Raw genomic sequence first — 12829 nt, forward strand, 5'->3', positions numbered from 1 at the left:
CGTCTAGGACACCTTGCTTTTTAATTTTTATTTTTGATTTTCACTTGTTTCAAGAGACCTTGAGGATGAACCTCGACGCTCTCCCAAGAGATTTTGAGAATCTCACAATCGCACAGCTCATGTTGCATTACCGAGCCACGGACGGAGACCCATCCGGTCCGCAAGCCCACTCGCTGCAAGGTTCGTGCATTGGTCACTCTCGACCAGCCGATGTACCATCTAGGCGCCCCTGTTGTCGCTCACTTACTCGACCATCTGGAGGCCGAGCACCTATGAGACCAGCTTACTGCCCATCTGACCATTCTTACACGCCGTACCACACAGACGTGCCATGCTTTGCGACGGACCAACACCTTGATCCGCAAGAAGTCATGAAAGTCGATGTCAATGAAAACTTTTTCTATGACACTCGCAAACCAATCACTTCAAGGAGCTCTCAAACTGAAAACAAGCTCATGAAGATGATGGATGAACTTATATCAAGTCAAGAGGAGGCTGATAAAGTTCTAAATGCTAAACTGGATAAGATGAGTATTGAGTTTGGAGCTAAACTCGAGATTATAACCCAAGACGTTACACGCTTGGAGGAGCAAATCGATGCCATAAAAAATCAAGTTTTAAACCATATGGAGGATATATAAGATCAAGGAATTAAGATTATCAACATAGGTTACACCCATTGACACCATCGAGAGCCACCTAGAGTGGAAAATAGAAGCCATATTCAACAAATCCGGTGAATACAATAATTGGAGTGATGATCAATTCTATCAAACTACTGATGCTGAAGAAGGATATGGAGTCTCACTTGAGTATCCAACCGATCCTAACAAATCCAAAGAGTGGACTAGAGAAGAATACTATCAAACCGATGAAGGAGATGCTTATTTTGAAGAAAATTTCAAGGAGAGCCATTATGAAGATTTGCCAAGAGAGAATGATGAGTCTTGTGATCTATCATCTGCTAAAGAAGATGGAGAAGAAGAGCTCAAAGACTTCTACTGTTGCATGACATACCAGTTCCCTAATGAAGAAATTCCCAAAAACCACAATTATCGACAATATCAACACCAAGAAGAAGCTATCTACCGAGGTAACCCTAGAACTCGACCATCTCCAACACCATATGATGTTTATGAAGATTGGGAACCTGTTCCAAGTCACCGTCCATCACGTTTTCAAAGACCTTATCCAAGGAGAGCTAGAGCCAATTTAAACCACTCCTACCGAGACCCTATCCGATTTCCCCACCAAGTCTATCAAGAAAATTTTCATGTGTCTACAAAAGAAAGAGTTGAGTAAGAAAAGATGTTGAACCTAATAAGTCAGTTAGCTGATCAACAAGATGAGACTATGAAGATGCTGCATGAGAAGCTTGACAAAATCGATTCTGATCTTTAAAGAAAAATGGATGACATTGCTGTTAAAGTTAGAAGCATAGAAAGCAAAGGTCTAAAGATGCTGCAACCATGGAGAGAAGAGTCCATTGTCTTGAAGAGGAACAAGAGAAACATCTCAAGAGTGCCCAAGATATTGTTATCAACATTAGAGAATTGGTCAATGAAGTTTCAAACTTAACAAAGGACCATGAGTCCAAGCATGGAGTTTTATTCAACAAGGATTTAAACACAAGTATGCGTGTGCAGAAGCTTGAGAACCGAGCCTATGAAGCTGAGAGGAAGATGTTTGGTCTCGACTTTGAACAAAAACAATTTGGAGAAGTCTTATCCGAAAAGTCTACAATCACAAAGGAGAGCCACAAGTTTCTTAAGGAGATTGAGTCGGAAATAAAAGAGAAGAACCAAGACCTTGCTGCTAAGATTGAGGATCTGACCTCATGTGTTGGTGAACACAAACTAGAAGAAGGAGCTCGACCCGACGAGGAGGAAGGAGAAGAAAAGAAAACCCTATTCGAAAAAGGAAAACATTCTAATTTCCTTATAGAAAAATGAAAATTTTCTTTTACTAAACCACAAGGTAACCCTATTCATCCTCTATAAAATCTCGACAAAGGAGGAGCAACCTTAGGAGCCAAAGAGCTTGAAGTAGAAGCCGTGGGAGACAAGTTACAAGGTTCCATGAAAATCAAAAGTTTCAACCCCAACTCACTCAAGCACTCTCAAGAAGAAGAAGGAGAAAACCATACAAAGGTTTGTTTTGCTATTACCACATTATATGCTCCACCACCACGAGGCCTAGAAGGTCTAGGAAAGGGAGAAGCGGAGCTGCCAACCACAAACTGTATTGCCAAAACAAGAGAAAAAGATGACCTTAAGGAGCCACCTGATGACATCAGTGGAGAATGAACCAAGAGAGCTTGTCTAAGGACAACCCACTCTCCTCACCCTGCTTGAGAAAGCAAGCTAACGTCGAGCCAACGACGTTACACAAGCGCTTCTTGGGAGGCAACCCATGTCTAGTAAGTTTTTATTTTTAGGATTTATTTTCTTTTAATTTTAATATTTTTGCATTTTAGTTTCAGGTTTTATAAAAAAAAACACAAAAAAATAGAAAATAGAAAAGCCAAAAAAGAAGGAAGAAGAAGGTCCATGGATTGGCAACACACCATGACTAGTGGCAAGTACCACCTACTGACCGGCCATGTTCAACATTTCCAATGCAAGCCGAAGGCAACGGATCAATCACAATCCTCATGTGATCGATGCCGAGAGTCCCCACTAACTCTACCAGCCGTAGCCAATGCCATGACCAACGTACCGTGTACCATTTCCTGCGTACCGCGTACCACCACACCGTACCAGCTGCTTATGTCCGTGACCGTTCACCCGTGTACCGCGAGACAACTCCGAACCACCACCATCCTCACCACCAACCATCACCATTCTTTTACTTAGGTCTGTTTTTATTCTTTTTATTTTATCATTATTATTGATGGTTTTAGGTTTTTGTTTCAAGGAAGATGCATTTAAAGATATATCAAACACAATTCAAATGAGCTTAGCCTTGTTCATATTCGATGTCAAGCAACCAATGGAAGTACAAACGGTTAGTCACCAAACTTTCATTCCACAGCCGAACTCTAGACAATTTTTGGGCAACCATTAAACGTCTAGAGTCGACACAACATTCCATCAAGGTGACATTGTTCTTAAACACTACACTTTTCATTATGATTTTTAATCCTCAACTCTTACTTTTTTCCCACCGAGTACGGTGTGATTTAAGTATGGGGGAAGGATGTTCCATCCTATACTAATGCTACTTTCTATTTTGTTGACTTGAGACATTTTTCCACTTTTTACATCAATAATTTTGACGTTTTTATCGAGTCACATTTTTTTTGTTATTGAGTCAAAACTAGTAGGGGATTATGATCTTATTCTAACGGTTTATATGATTTAGATTAACACTCTTATGACTCTTGATTATGCTTGACAACAGAACCGAAGTTTGGAAAGACTATGCGACTCAACAATCCCCCAAGTCCCTTTTCGATGGATATTCAGATGATCTAACGTTGTCTCTAACTTTTATAGGACCTAAACCGGACTTAATCATCAAGCCCTGGGAATTTGTATACATTGGACTAGATATCTACATTCAAGCTACACAAGACATTGCACTTCTTCAAAAGTATGTTCCCCTCTCTCTTCCCTTCGTAACTCTAAAAAAAAAAGAGAGACAAAAAAAGATAAAAAAAGAATAAGGATATAGGTAGCAAAGAAGTGAGCCAAGGGATGTCGCGTAAATCCGTGCATACTTTAGATTTCATGGAAGCATGTCCAATGTATATATAAAAAAACAAAGAGAAGAAAAAAGAGCAAAGGTTCTATAAATAAAAAATGATACCCTAGAAAATTAGGGAAAGATAGATTCCTTGGAAGTGAGAAAAGGGAGAGGAAAGGTATCATACAAAGAAAGTCTTGGCTTAAAGAGAGTCGACAAGCCTTTGATCCATTTTCCCTTGGTAAGATTTCACTTTTTATTATTGCTTTAATTTATGTAAAGAGATGACAATGGAGATTCTGGATACTCTAAAGAATTGTGGGATCAAGGAGCGTTGATGATTCTCATGGATAATTACAAATGTAAGTTCCTAATGTCAAGGCGAAGAAGATTGCAAAGACAATATCCCCAAAGTAAGTGAATTCCCATTATTTTCAAAACCTCTTTTCGACGATTTATTCTGATTATTTGCTTGAGGACAAGCAAAGTCTAAGTCCGGGGGAGTTGATAACATCATTATTTTACCCATTTATCTATAGTTTTATGCATTTAGGAAGATTTTAGTATGATTTTAAGGCTTTAATGTCTATTATCAAGTATTTTAGGTTTCAAGAAGGTTTTACAGGTTTTATACCAAAAAGGACCAAATGACAAGAAAAATACGTTTTAGAAAAGATTTAGAGCGTTAAAGTACGGGCCACTTTTGAATAACTTCCAGAAATCACGTTTTGACGTAGTTAGTGTCTATGGAAAGCTAGATGAGTCATCGTTCTTCTCGAAGTGGAATCAAGTCAATCCGTTAACTCATCAGGAAGTTATGCCCGTTTTACCGAGACGTGTTATAAACCGACATAAGGAGAACCAACAAGCCAAGTGGACTTTAATGACGGCCCGATTAGCAACCATCACGTCGGCCCGGTCCGGAGGAGTCACCACGTTCTACAAGCTTCCTACGCCGTTCCTTGCCATGCACTTAATAAGAAAAGACGTTTTTACCCTTACAAAACCCTAAATCTAGACAAAACCCTATAAATACTCTTCTAAACCTAGGGTTTAGAGTGTGCCTTCACCTGCCTCCAAAGAGATCACGACCAGAGGAGCAGCCGATGTCATGAAGCTCTCTCTCATCCCTCTCTCGAAGCATTGAAGTTCACCAACTCTTTCTCTTTCTCTTGTTTGTTTTCATAAGGAGAAGCCTTTACATCTTGTAATTGATTTTAAGAAGTAATCTCTAAACTTTATTCTTACTATTTATTCTTTTATGTTTATGAATTATTTAAACCTTGCTTTGATGATTCCCTTAAACATGCTAGAGTAGTTTTCTAGTTAGGTTTAAAGTAATAATCAAAGGGGGAGATGATCTTAGTTTAGGTGGCAATTTTTAGGGTTTGTTAGATTTAATTTCTTGTTGATTCTATGCTTTAATTCTAAGTGTTTCCTTAATGCTTTAAGTTAGCCTCATGAACTAACTATGATCTAAAGTGTGTATGCTTCGCCAAAAACTTGCATGTGTGTTTGACCTAGCTTAGATGTGTGAGGAGTCATAGGAAGCACATACCCCTTACCTATGAAATCTCATGGATTAGAATCGAACATGTTTTAAATGCTTTGATCTATATGTCGTTGCCTGTGACAGTTGAGTAACGGAGTATAGAGATCTTAGACAGTTAGCTTGTGATCTATAAGTTTACGGTTCATTCGTGTTTCGTAGTCCGAGTTTTAGATAAACACACTAATCCTAAACTTTCCTCGATAGATATATCATCAAACCCCTGCGATTTCCCTTGATGCCCAACGCTTGCTTTATTTATTTTATTTGCTTTTATTTACGTTTATTGCTTACTTACGATCGTGACAACCAAAACCCCCATTTTATTGAGTCCTAGCCTTACATCTCTTCCGACAGATTCTCTAAACAACAACTCTCTCTATGGGATCGATCCTTAAATACTACTACCACTTAGCTGTGCACTTGCAGCCGTTGTGTGGTCTTTTCAAGGTAATATAATTGAAGTGATAAAACCACGCACATCACATACCGACCCAAATCGATAATTAAATCGGACTGGTCGAACCAGAAAATATTTTGTGTCAACTGACACCACCTTGGTGTTATCGACACCCATCCCAAAAACCTAATAATTGGTTCGCGGATGTTACAATTCTCCCCCACCAATACAGATTCATCCTCGAATCTCGAACAACCATTAGCCAAGGACTCCCGTGTAACCGTCTCCACGGCTCGCACCCCTCCGACCGATCTACGGAAGGTCATCTCTAGGCGATAGACTCATGTTCCAGGCATTATTTGCTCTCGGCTTTTGGACTTTCCTTTACTCATAGGTCTTATTCTTGAGTTTTTTATTAGCTCCTCATAAGGCCTTAGCCTGCATGCCATAACGTTGGCTCCTCATCGGGCCTAAGCCCGCATGCCATAATATATAAGTAAAGAAGTCCAATATTCGTCTCTTGGGTTGCCACCCTACAGTGCGCCCCCGGATCGTCATCCGAAGTCGATATACCAACCATACTCTCAAGCCACAAAGTCTCGGAATATGACAGTACTAGGAGAACTAAAGTCCCCCAAGAGTCACGAGCAAACAATTCTAAACACGTTTGTCCTATCCCTAACCACCCGTGGCTCGCGTAAAACATCACAACGTCCTACCAACCACATATCCCCTCACTGGGCTACCTCATGACCACACAAGGATCATATACATGCCCCAAGGGCCACCACAAAGGCCAAAAAAATGTCCTAAAAAGGACCGCCACCAAGGTCAAACAAATGTCCTAAACAAGACTGCCACAATGGCCAAACAAATGTCCTCAGCAGGACCGTCACAAAGACCACTTGTCCCGAAGGACCGTCACGAAGACCACTCGTCCCAAAAGACCGTCACGAAGACCACTTGTCCCGAAGGACCGTCACGAAGACCATACATCCCGAAGGATTGTTCAAACAGGCCACATGTCCCAAAGGACCGTCACGAAGACCACATCCCGAAGGACCGCCTAAACAGGCACCTTGGCTTAACAGCCCGCCAAAAAGGCCACACAATTGGCTAAACAGCCCGCCACAAAGGCCATACAATTGGCTAAACAACCCACCACAAAGGCCACACAATGTCTCAAAAGACCGTCACACACGGGCAAAATGACTCAAAAGTCTGCCACAAAGGCCACACAATATCTCGAAAGACCGCCCCACCCGGGCACACAATGACTCAACAGTCCGCCACGAAGGCAACAAAAGCCCCTCCAAGGCTCCTAACCACTAAAAATGGACAAATTCTAAATCCCATAAAACTTTCTATTTTAGAACTTTCCACTTTTGGAAAACTTTCCACTTTTAGAAACTTCCATTTCAGGAAACTTCCCTCTTTAGCAACAGCCTCACGGAATTCCATATCCCGAACACCATCTCATATGACTACAGCTGAGACCTGGCTAGACAACCTTAAGTCGTGGTCTGCTTCTCAAACCACTTCCTAAAGCTTGCCTTCATCCTCACCTCTGGCTCCCAAGTCTGCTCCTCAACACCATCACAGTCCCATATGACTCTCCTCAAAGGACTCTTCTTCTTCCAAAGTTCTTTGATCCTCCTCTCGAGAACCCTCAGCAGTCTCGCCTCCAAAGTCATGTTAGGCTGAAGATCTTCAGGAATCTTAACCAACAACCGATCATCCTCACGGAGACACTTCCACAACATCGACACATGAAAAACTTTGTGGAACGCATGGATAACCTCAGGCAGCTCCAGCCTATATGCTACCGGTCTCACCCGCTTAATCACTCTGGACGGACCTATATACCTCGGACTCAACTTAGTCTCTGTCAATGACCTGCTCGGACCCCGTAACATGGCCATCTTGAGGTACACTATGTCTCCCATCTGAAACTCAAGATCTCTCCTCCTCTTACCATCATAACTCCTCTGACTATCATGAGCTTCCTTCATGTTCAGCTTGAGAACCTGAATCTTCTCTGAGGTTTCCTGAACAAAACTAGCACCATACATGCTCCTCTCCCCCACCTGAGTCCAGCATAACGGTGTACGACATGGCCTCCCTGATATATCATGGTTTTTAGGTGATTTTAGCCATGATATAAGTCTTATTTATAGAGTATTTTAGGTATTTTTAGAGTCTTTTGAGTCTTTATAAGATTTAGCATGGATGGAAGCAAAATTGAGCTAAATAGGAAGATTTGGAGCTTAATCAAGCATTGAGGCTGAGCTACGAAGTTGAGAGACGAATTCAGAAGGATGCATCGATCGACACAACGTCAGCATCGGTCGATGCAGAGTCCACAAGGCAAATTGGAAGTTTTCCCACAAGTTTTGAAGATTTACAAAGCTGCCCCAAAGTTTTCCATATTTGCATCATTAGCCCCTGGACGTTTTTAGGAATATAAATAGGATTTTTATGGTCATTGTTTAGACCTAAGCTTTATTTTTCCCCGCAACTTTTGAGAGAAAACCCTGAGAGATTTAGCGAGCTTTTGGAGAGAAGAATCAAGACTCTTTCAGAGAGATTCAGAACTTTTTTACTTCTTCTTTTTTCTCTTTCTTAATGCAATTTATTCAGAAGATGTTTTGCTTTTCATTAATTATGTCTGAGTAGATCTGCTTGTTAGGTTTAGGGATTCTCATTAGGGATTTCATGGATTGTTAGATTGATTAATTGTTTGGATTCATTATCTTTCTTTTTCTTCACCATAGGTTGTTCTTAATGCTAGATCTTTGATTAGTCATCTGAATTTAGATCTTAGGATTATTGATTGATATGAGAATATATTGATTTTTCTGACAAAAACCTTTGGTTAGCAAAATTACTTCTTGCAAAAAGATTTGATTTAGTAATTTTGTGAACTTATCTAAACTTGATTTTATTGCTGGTTTTTAACTAGAATTTTACAAAATGATTTGGATTTTGGGGTTTTAAAACTTAGATAATATTTGCAGTGAGAACTGATTTATTTTACAATTGTATTTAGAGTTCAAGAATGGTGTTTAATTGTTGAATCCTGCTTACTTAATTAATTGATCTGATTTTCCATGATTTCCTAAAAATTTCCCTAAACCTAACGTTTAATCCTTCTGAATTTTACAACTCTTTTATTTTCTGTTTTCTTTTGCAATTTAATTAAAATATTTCTGTTTAGCATAATTAAAAGATTATTAAATCTATTGTGTGAATCTAGAGTTCTTGTGGATTCGATCCCTAAGTACTACAATTGATCTCTTAATTTTAGAGAGTAGCTCAGGATTATATTTGAGCATATAAAATTTTGGCACCGTTGCCGGGGACTCTTTTGATTCACCATTAGATTAAAATCTTTGATTTTGTCTAAATTTTTCTTTTTCTGTTTTACTCACACGCTTTTGTTTCTTTTATCTTGTGTGTTTCAGGTACATGCCTAAGCCTAGCACCAGGAAAAATCCTACTGGTCCAGTTGTTAAGCTTACAAACCAAGAGTTAGGACAACTAGAGCGTGATAACACAAAAGCAGCCAAGTCAGTGAAGATGGCCAATACAATCATATTGAGACCTGATGCGGCTGAAGTTTTGAGGGATCAAGAGGGTCATGTGTGCAACGAACAAGGCCAAAAATTTGATGCTGGTGGACGAGTTATTCAGGAAGAACTCGTCGTCGTTGATGAGAATGCAGATGGCGTCGATCGATGCAATGCTAGCATCGATCGACGCAACCAAGATGGCATCGACCGACGCAACGTTGGCATTGATCGATGCAATGCCAGAGCCGATGCAGAGAACCTTCAGCCTAGACGGGACAACAATGGAGAGCTTGTCAAGACTCTTGCGGACTTCAACAGGATAGACTAATTCTATGAGAACTGTTTCGCAATTGTCCCTCCTCCATTCCAAAGGAATGATTTTGAGCTGAAGCCTGCCTACTTTTCTCTTGTTAGCCAGAGACCATTCCAGAACTTGCCACATGAGAAGCCTCTAGCTCACATTGAGCACTTCGAGGACATAGTTACAAGCATCAAAGCTAATGGAGTCACAGAGGAATATCTCTACTGCAAGCTCTTCCCCTACTCTCTTGCTGGAGAAGCTTCTCATTGGCCAAGGCAACTCAAACCAGGATCTCTGAAGACCTGGAATGACATCAAGGTGGCATTCCTGAACTACTTCTATAATGATGCGATGTCTGATGAGCTGAGGAATAAGCTCACCACCTTTAGACAAGGACCTGCTGAATCTTACAAAGCTGCTTGGGTAAGGTTCAAAGCATACCAAAGAGACTGTCCGCATCATGGTTCTCAGAGGTGTAGCTGATTAGTATCTTCTTCAGTGGGATTGACTGGAGATATCAGATGGCTTTGGATACTGCTAGTGATGGGAACTTCAAGACAAGGTACCCGGATGAAGCTAAACAGTTGATAGAAAGACTAGCATCAAGCAATGGCACCAAGAATGCAGACCTAGAGCGGAAAAGAGCACATGAAGGCCATGATTCAAATTTGTTTGCTGCAGTGAATGCTAAGTTGGATACAGTGCACAATCTTCTTGTGGGAAAGAAGTCTGTCCATTTTGCTGAAGATGTTGAGACTTTTGAGCCAAAGCCAGAGACTACCGAAGAAGGTGTCAACTATGTGTATGGAGCTGGGTATCAAAATCAGAGATTTGGTCAGAAGAATTCCTTCACAGGAAATCCAAACAGCAACTTCACTAGGAACTATGGTTCTTCTTCTTACCAACCCCTCTCTCCACCCAATTCAGAGAGCAAGATGGAATCAATGCTTGGACAGATTTTGGAAGGTCAGCAGAAGTTAACAGTAGACTTCAATGGGAAGATTTGTTCTGTATACATGGAGCTGACTGGGAAGTTTGATGCATTAAACACTCATGTTAAGAAGCTAGAGAATCAAGTGATTCAGACTGCTGGGTCTATTAAAAGACAAGAGGAGTTTCTTTCTAGAAGAACATAGTCGAACCCCAAGCATACTTGTAATGCGATTTTGGTGAAGGAAGAAATCGATGATACGGTAATTGAGCCAGCATCGATCGATGCAACCACCATCCATTGTCGATCGATGCATCACAAGCATCAATCGACACCCACCACAAACAGCTTCGGTTTCTATTCCTGTTCAACCATCTGATTCACAACAAGCCTATAAGCCTAAGGTCCCTTTTCCTAAGCCTAGTAGGTCCAAGCAGGAGATTGAAGAAGCTAGATGCAAAGCTATGATGGATAAGGTGATGATAGAGATGCCTTTCATTGATGCAGTCAAGTTTTCTCCTGGTATTAAGTGATATGTGAAGAGAATGGTTACTAATGGTTTGAGCCCTGAGGAAGGAGCTTTGCTAACCAAGGATGTCAGCTCAATTTTGTTGAATCCGCTTCCACAGAGGAGGAAGGAGAGGAAGCAAGAAGTGGTTGTCTCTGAGAAATGAGTGCAGTGATTCAGAGTAGGATTGCAGAGAAGCTACCAGATTCCGGAAGCTTTGTACTTGATTTCTCTATATCTGTAGAACGGTTTGCTCACTCTCTTTGCGATCTTGTATCTAGTATCAACTTGATGCCACATTCTGTTGCTGTGAGACTTGGGATGACAGATTTTAAGCCGACTAAGATATCTCTTATCTTAGCTGATCGATCCAGAAGGATTCCTGAAGGTGTTTTAGAGGATATTCCGATTAAGATTGGAGATTGCATGATTCCCACTGACTTTGTGGTGCTGGAATATGACAAAGTGCCTATTGATCCTCTCATCTTAGGACGCTAATTCCTAGCTACAGCTGGTGCCATCATTGATGTGAAGAATGGACACATTACTCTGAATGTGGATGATTTGCTCATGAACTTTGAGATGGACAAGCTGAGAAGAGCTCTCACTATTGATGGTCAGACATTTTCTGTGGAAATTGCTTCTGATGATGATCCGCTAATAGTGCTTCCTGGAGACATTACTGCTAGGTATGTCAAGGAGTTGGAGATTGTTGAGAAAGTGAGTAAGCAAGCTGTTGAGCTTGAAGATTGGACTGGAGATCATCTAATCAGTACTAGAGATCATGATGAGGTTCTGATGCATGACAAGTCGCTGGTAGATGACTTTTTTGTAATGGAAACGCGGATTTCAGAGGAAAGCTGCAGAATCGTTAAAGAAACACGAGTTGCAGACCTAGCATCGATCGATGCAGCTGTTGCATCGATCAACACACCTTTCAGAGTCGGCTCGGACTTGTCCAAAACTGAAGATTCTCGAGTTGATTCCTTAGCTGCAAGTCCTAGACAAGTTGTAAAGCTGAAATATCACCATTCCACAGTCCAGAACCCATAGGTAAGACCAAGGTATGCATCTCCTTCTCCCAAACCTTCTCCTATAATCAATAAGAATTTCAAAGGTACAAAAACTGTTTTGTAGTTAACAGAGTCACGAGATTATCGTAGAGCGCTTGTTTCTTCTGTTGATGATTTTGCAGGAAATAAAAGAAGCAAACCCGTCCCTAAATTCCGCCCTGGTCATGTTCCTCACATCCTTGGCAAACCTCATGCACCTCCTGCCTACACACCACCTTGGATGAAGAGGTCATTCTCTCAAAAGCATTCACTGCCATGTTCTGATCCACCAGATGCCTGAGATCCGACACAGTCAAGCTAATGACTGAAAACAAGCGCTTAGTGGGAGGTAACCCACTGGTAGGTATTTCTTTTTCCTTTTTCTTTCGAATTATTTTTTTTTGATTTATTCGCCAATCTCTTACTTGATATCACTGGAGACAGTGTTGTTTAAGTCTGGGGGAGGTAGTTACTAACTACGTTTTTGTTTTTCAGAGTCAGTCGAAAAAAAATAAAAATAAAAGGTTTTATTGAGTCAAAATTTTGTTGGAAACTATGATTTTTCTTTTTAGTGTACTGCCTTGGTTGTTTAATACTGCAGATTGAATCCACAAATCCGACAAATGAAAAATCCAATGGCTGACCAGTGAACAAGAGACATCCGAATTTCCAACATAATCTATAAAAGCTTGAGGTAATTTATGTACTTTTCTTTTTACCTCATCATGGAGATTGATGTTCATAGAGCTTGACTCCTTGTTCATACCTGACAAGTAAGGTTACAAAAGAAAATGGTACTCCTCTCCCTTATTCAAGTTAAAAAAAAAAA

The 12829-nt window shown here is 40.6% G+C and overlaps 1 protein-coding gene across 1 annotated transcript in view; it reads left to right on the forward strand.

The window, feature by feature from the left end:
- LOC109127922 (putative cysteine-rich receptor-like protein kinase 12) overlaps positions 1470 to 12829 on the forward strand; it is a 14496-nt gene continuing 3136 nt past the window's right edge. Inside the window, exons 1-2 of the mRNA XM_019233521.1 lie at positions 1470 to 1845; positions 2903 to 3006. Coding sequence (XP_019089066.1) covers positions 1470 to 1845; positions 2903 to 3006 — 480 coding nt within the window. The remainder of the gene's footprint in view (positions 1846 to 2902; positions 3007 to 12829) is intronic.

The sequence above is a fragment of the Camelina sativa genome, chromosome 12 (genome assembly GCF_000633955.1).
Source record: "Camelina sativa cultivar DH55 chromosome 12, Cs, whole genome shotgun sequence".
Taxonomy (NCBI): Eukaryota; Viridiplantae; Streptophyta; class Magnoliopsida; order Brassicales; family Brassicaceae; genus Camelina; species Camelina sativa.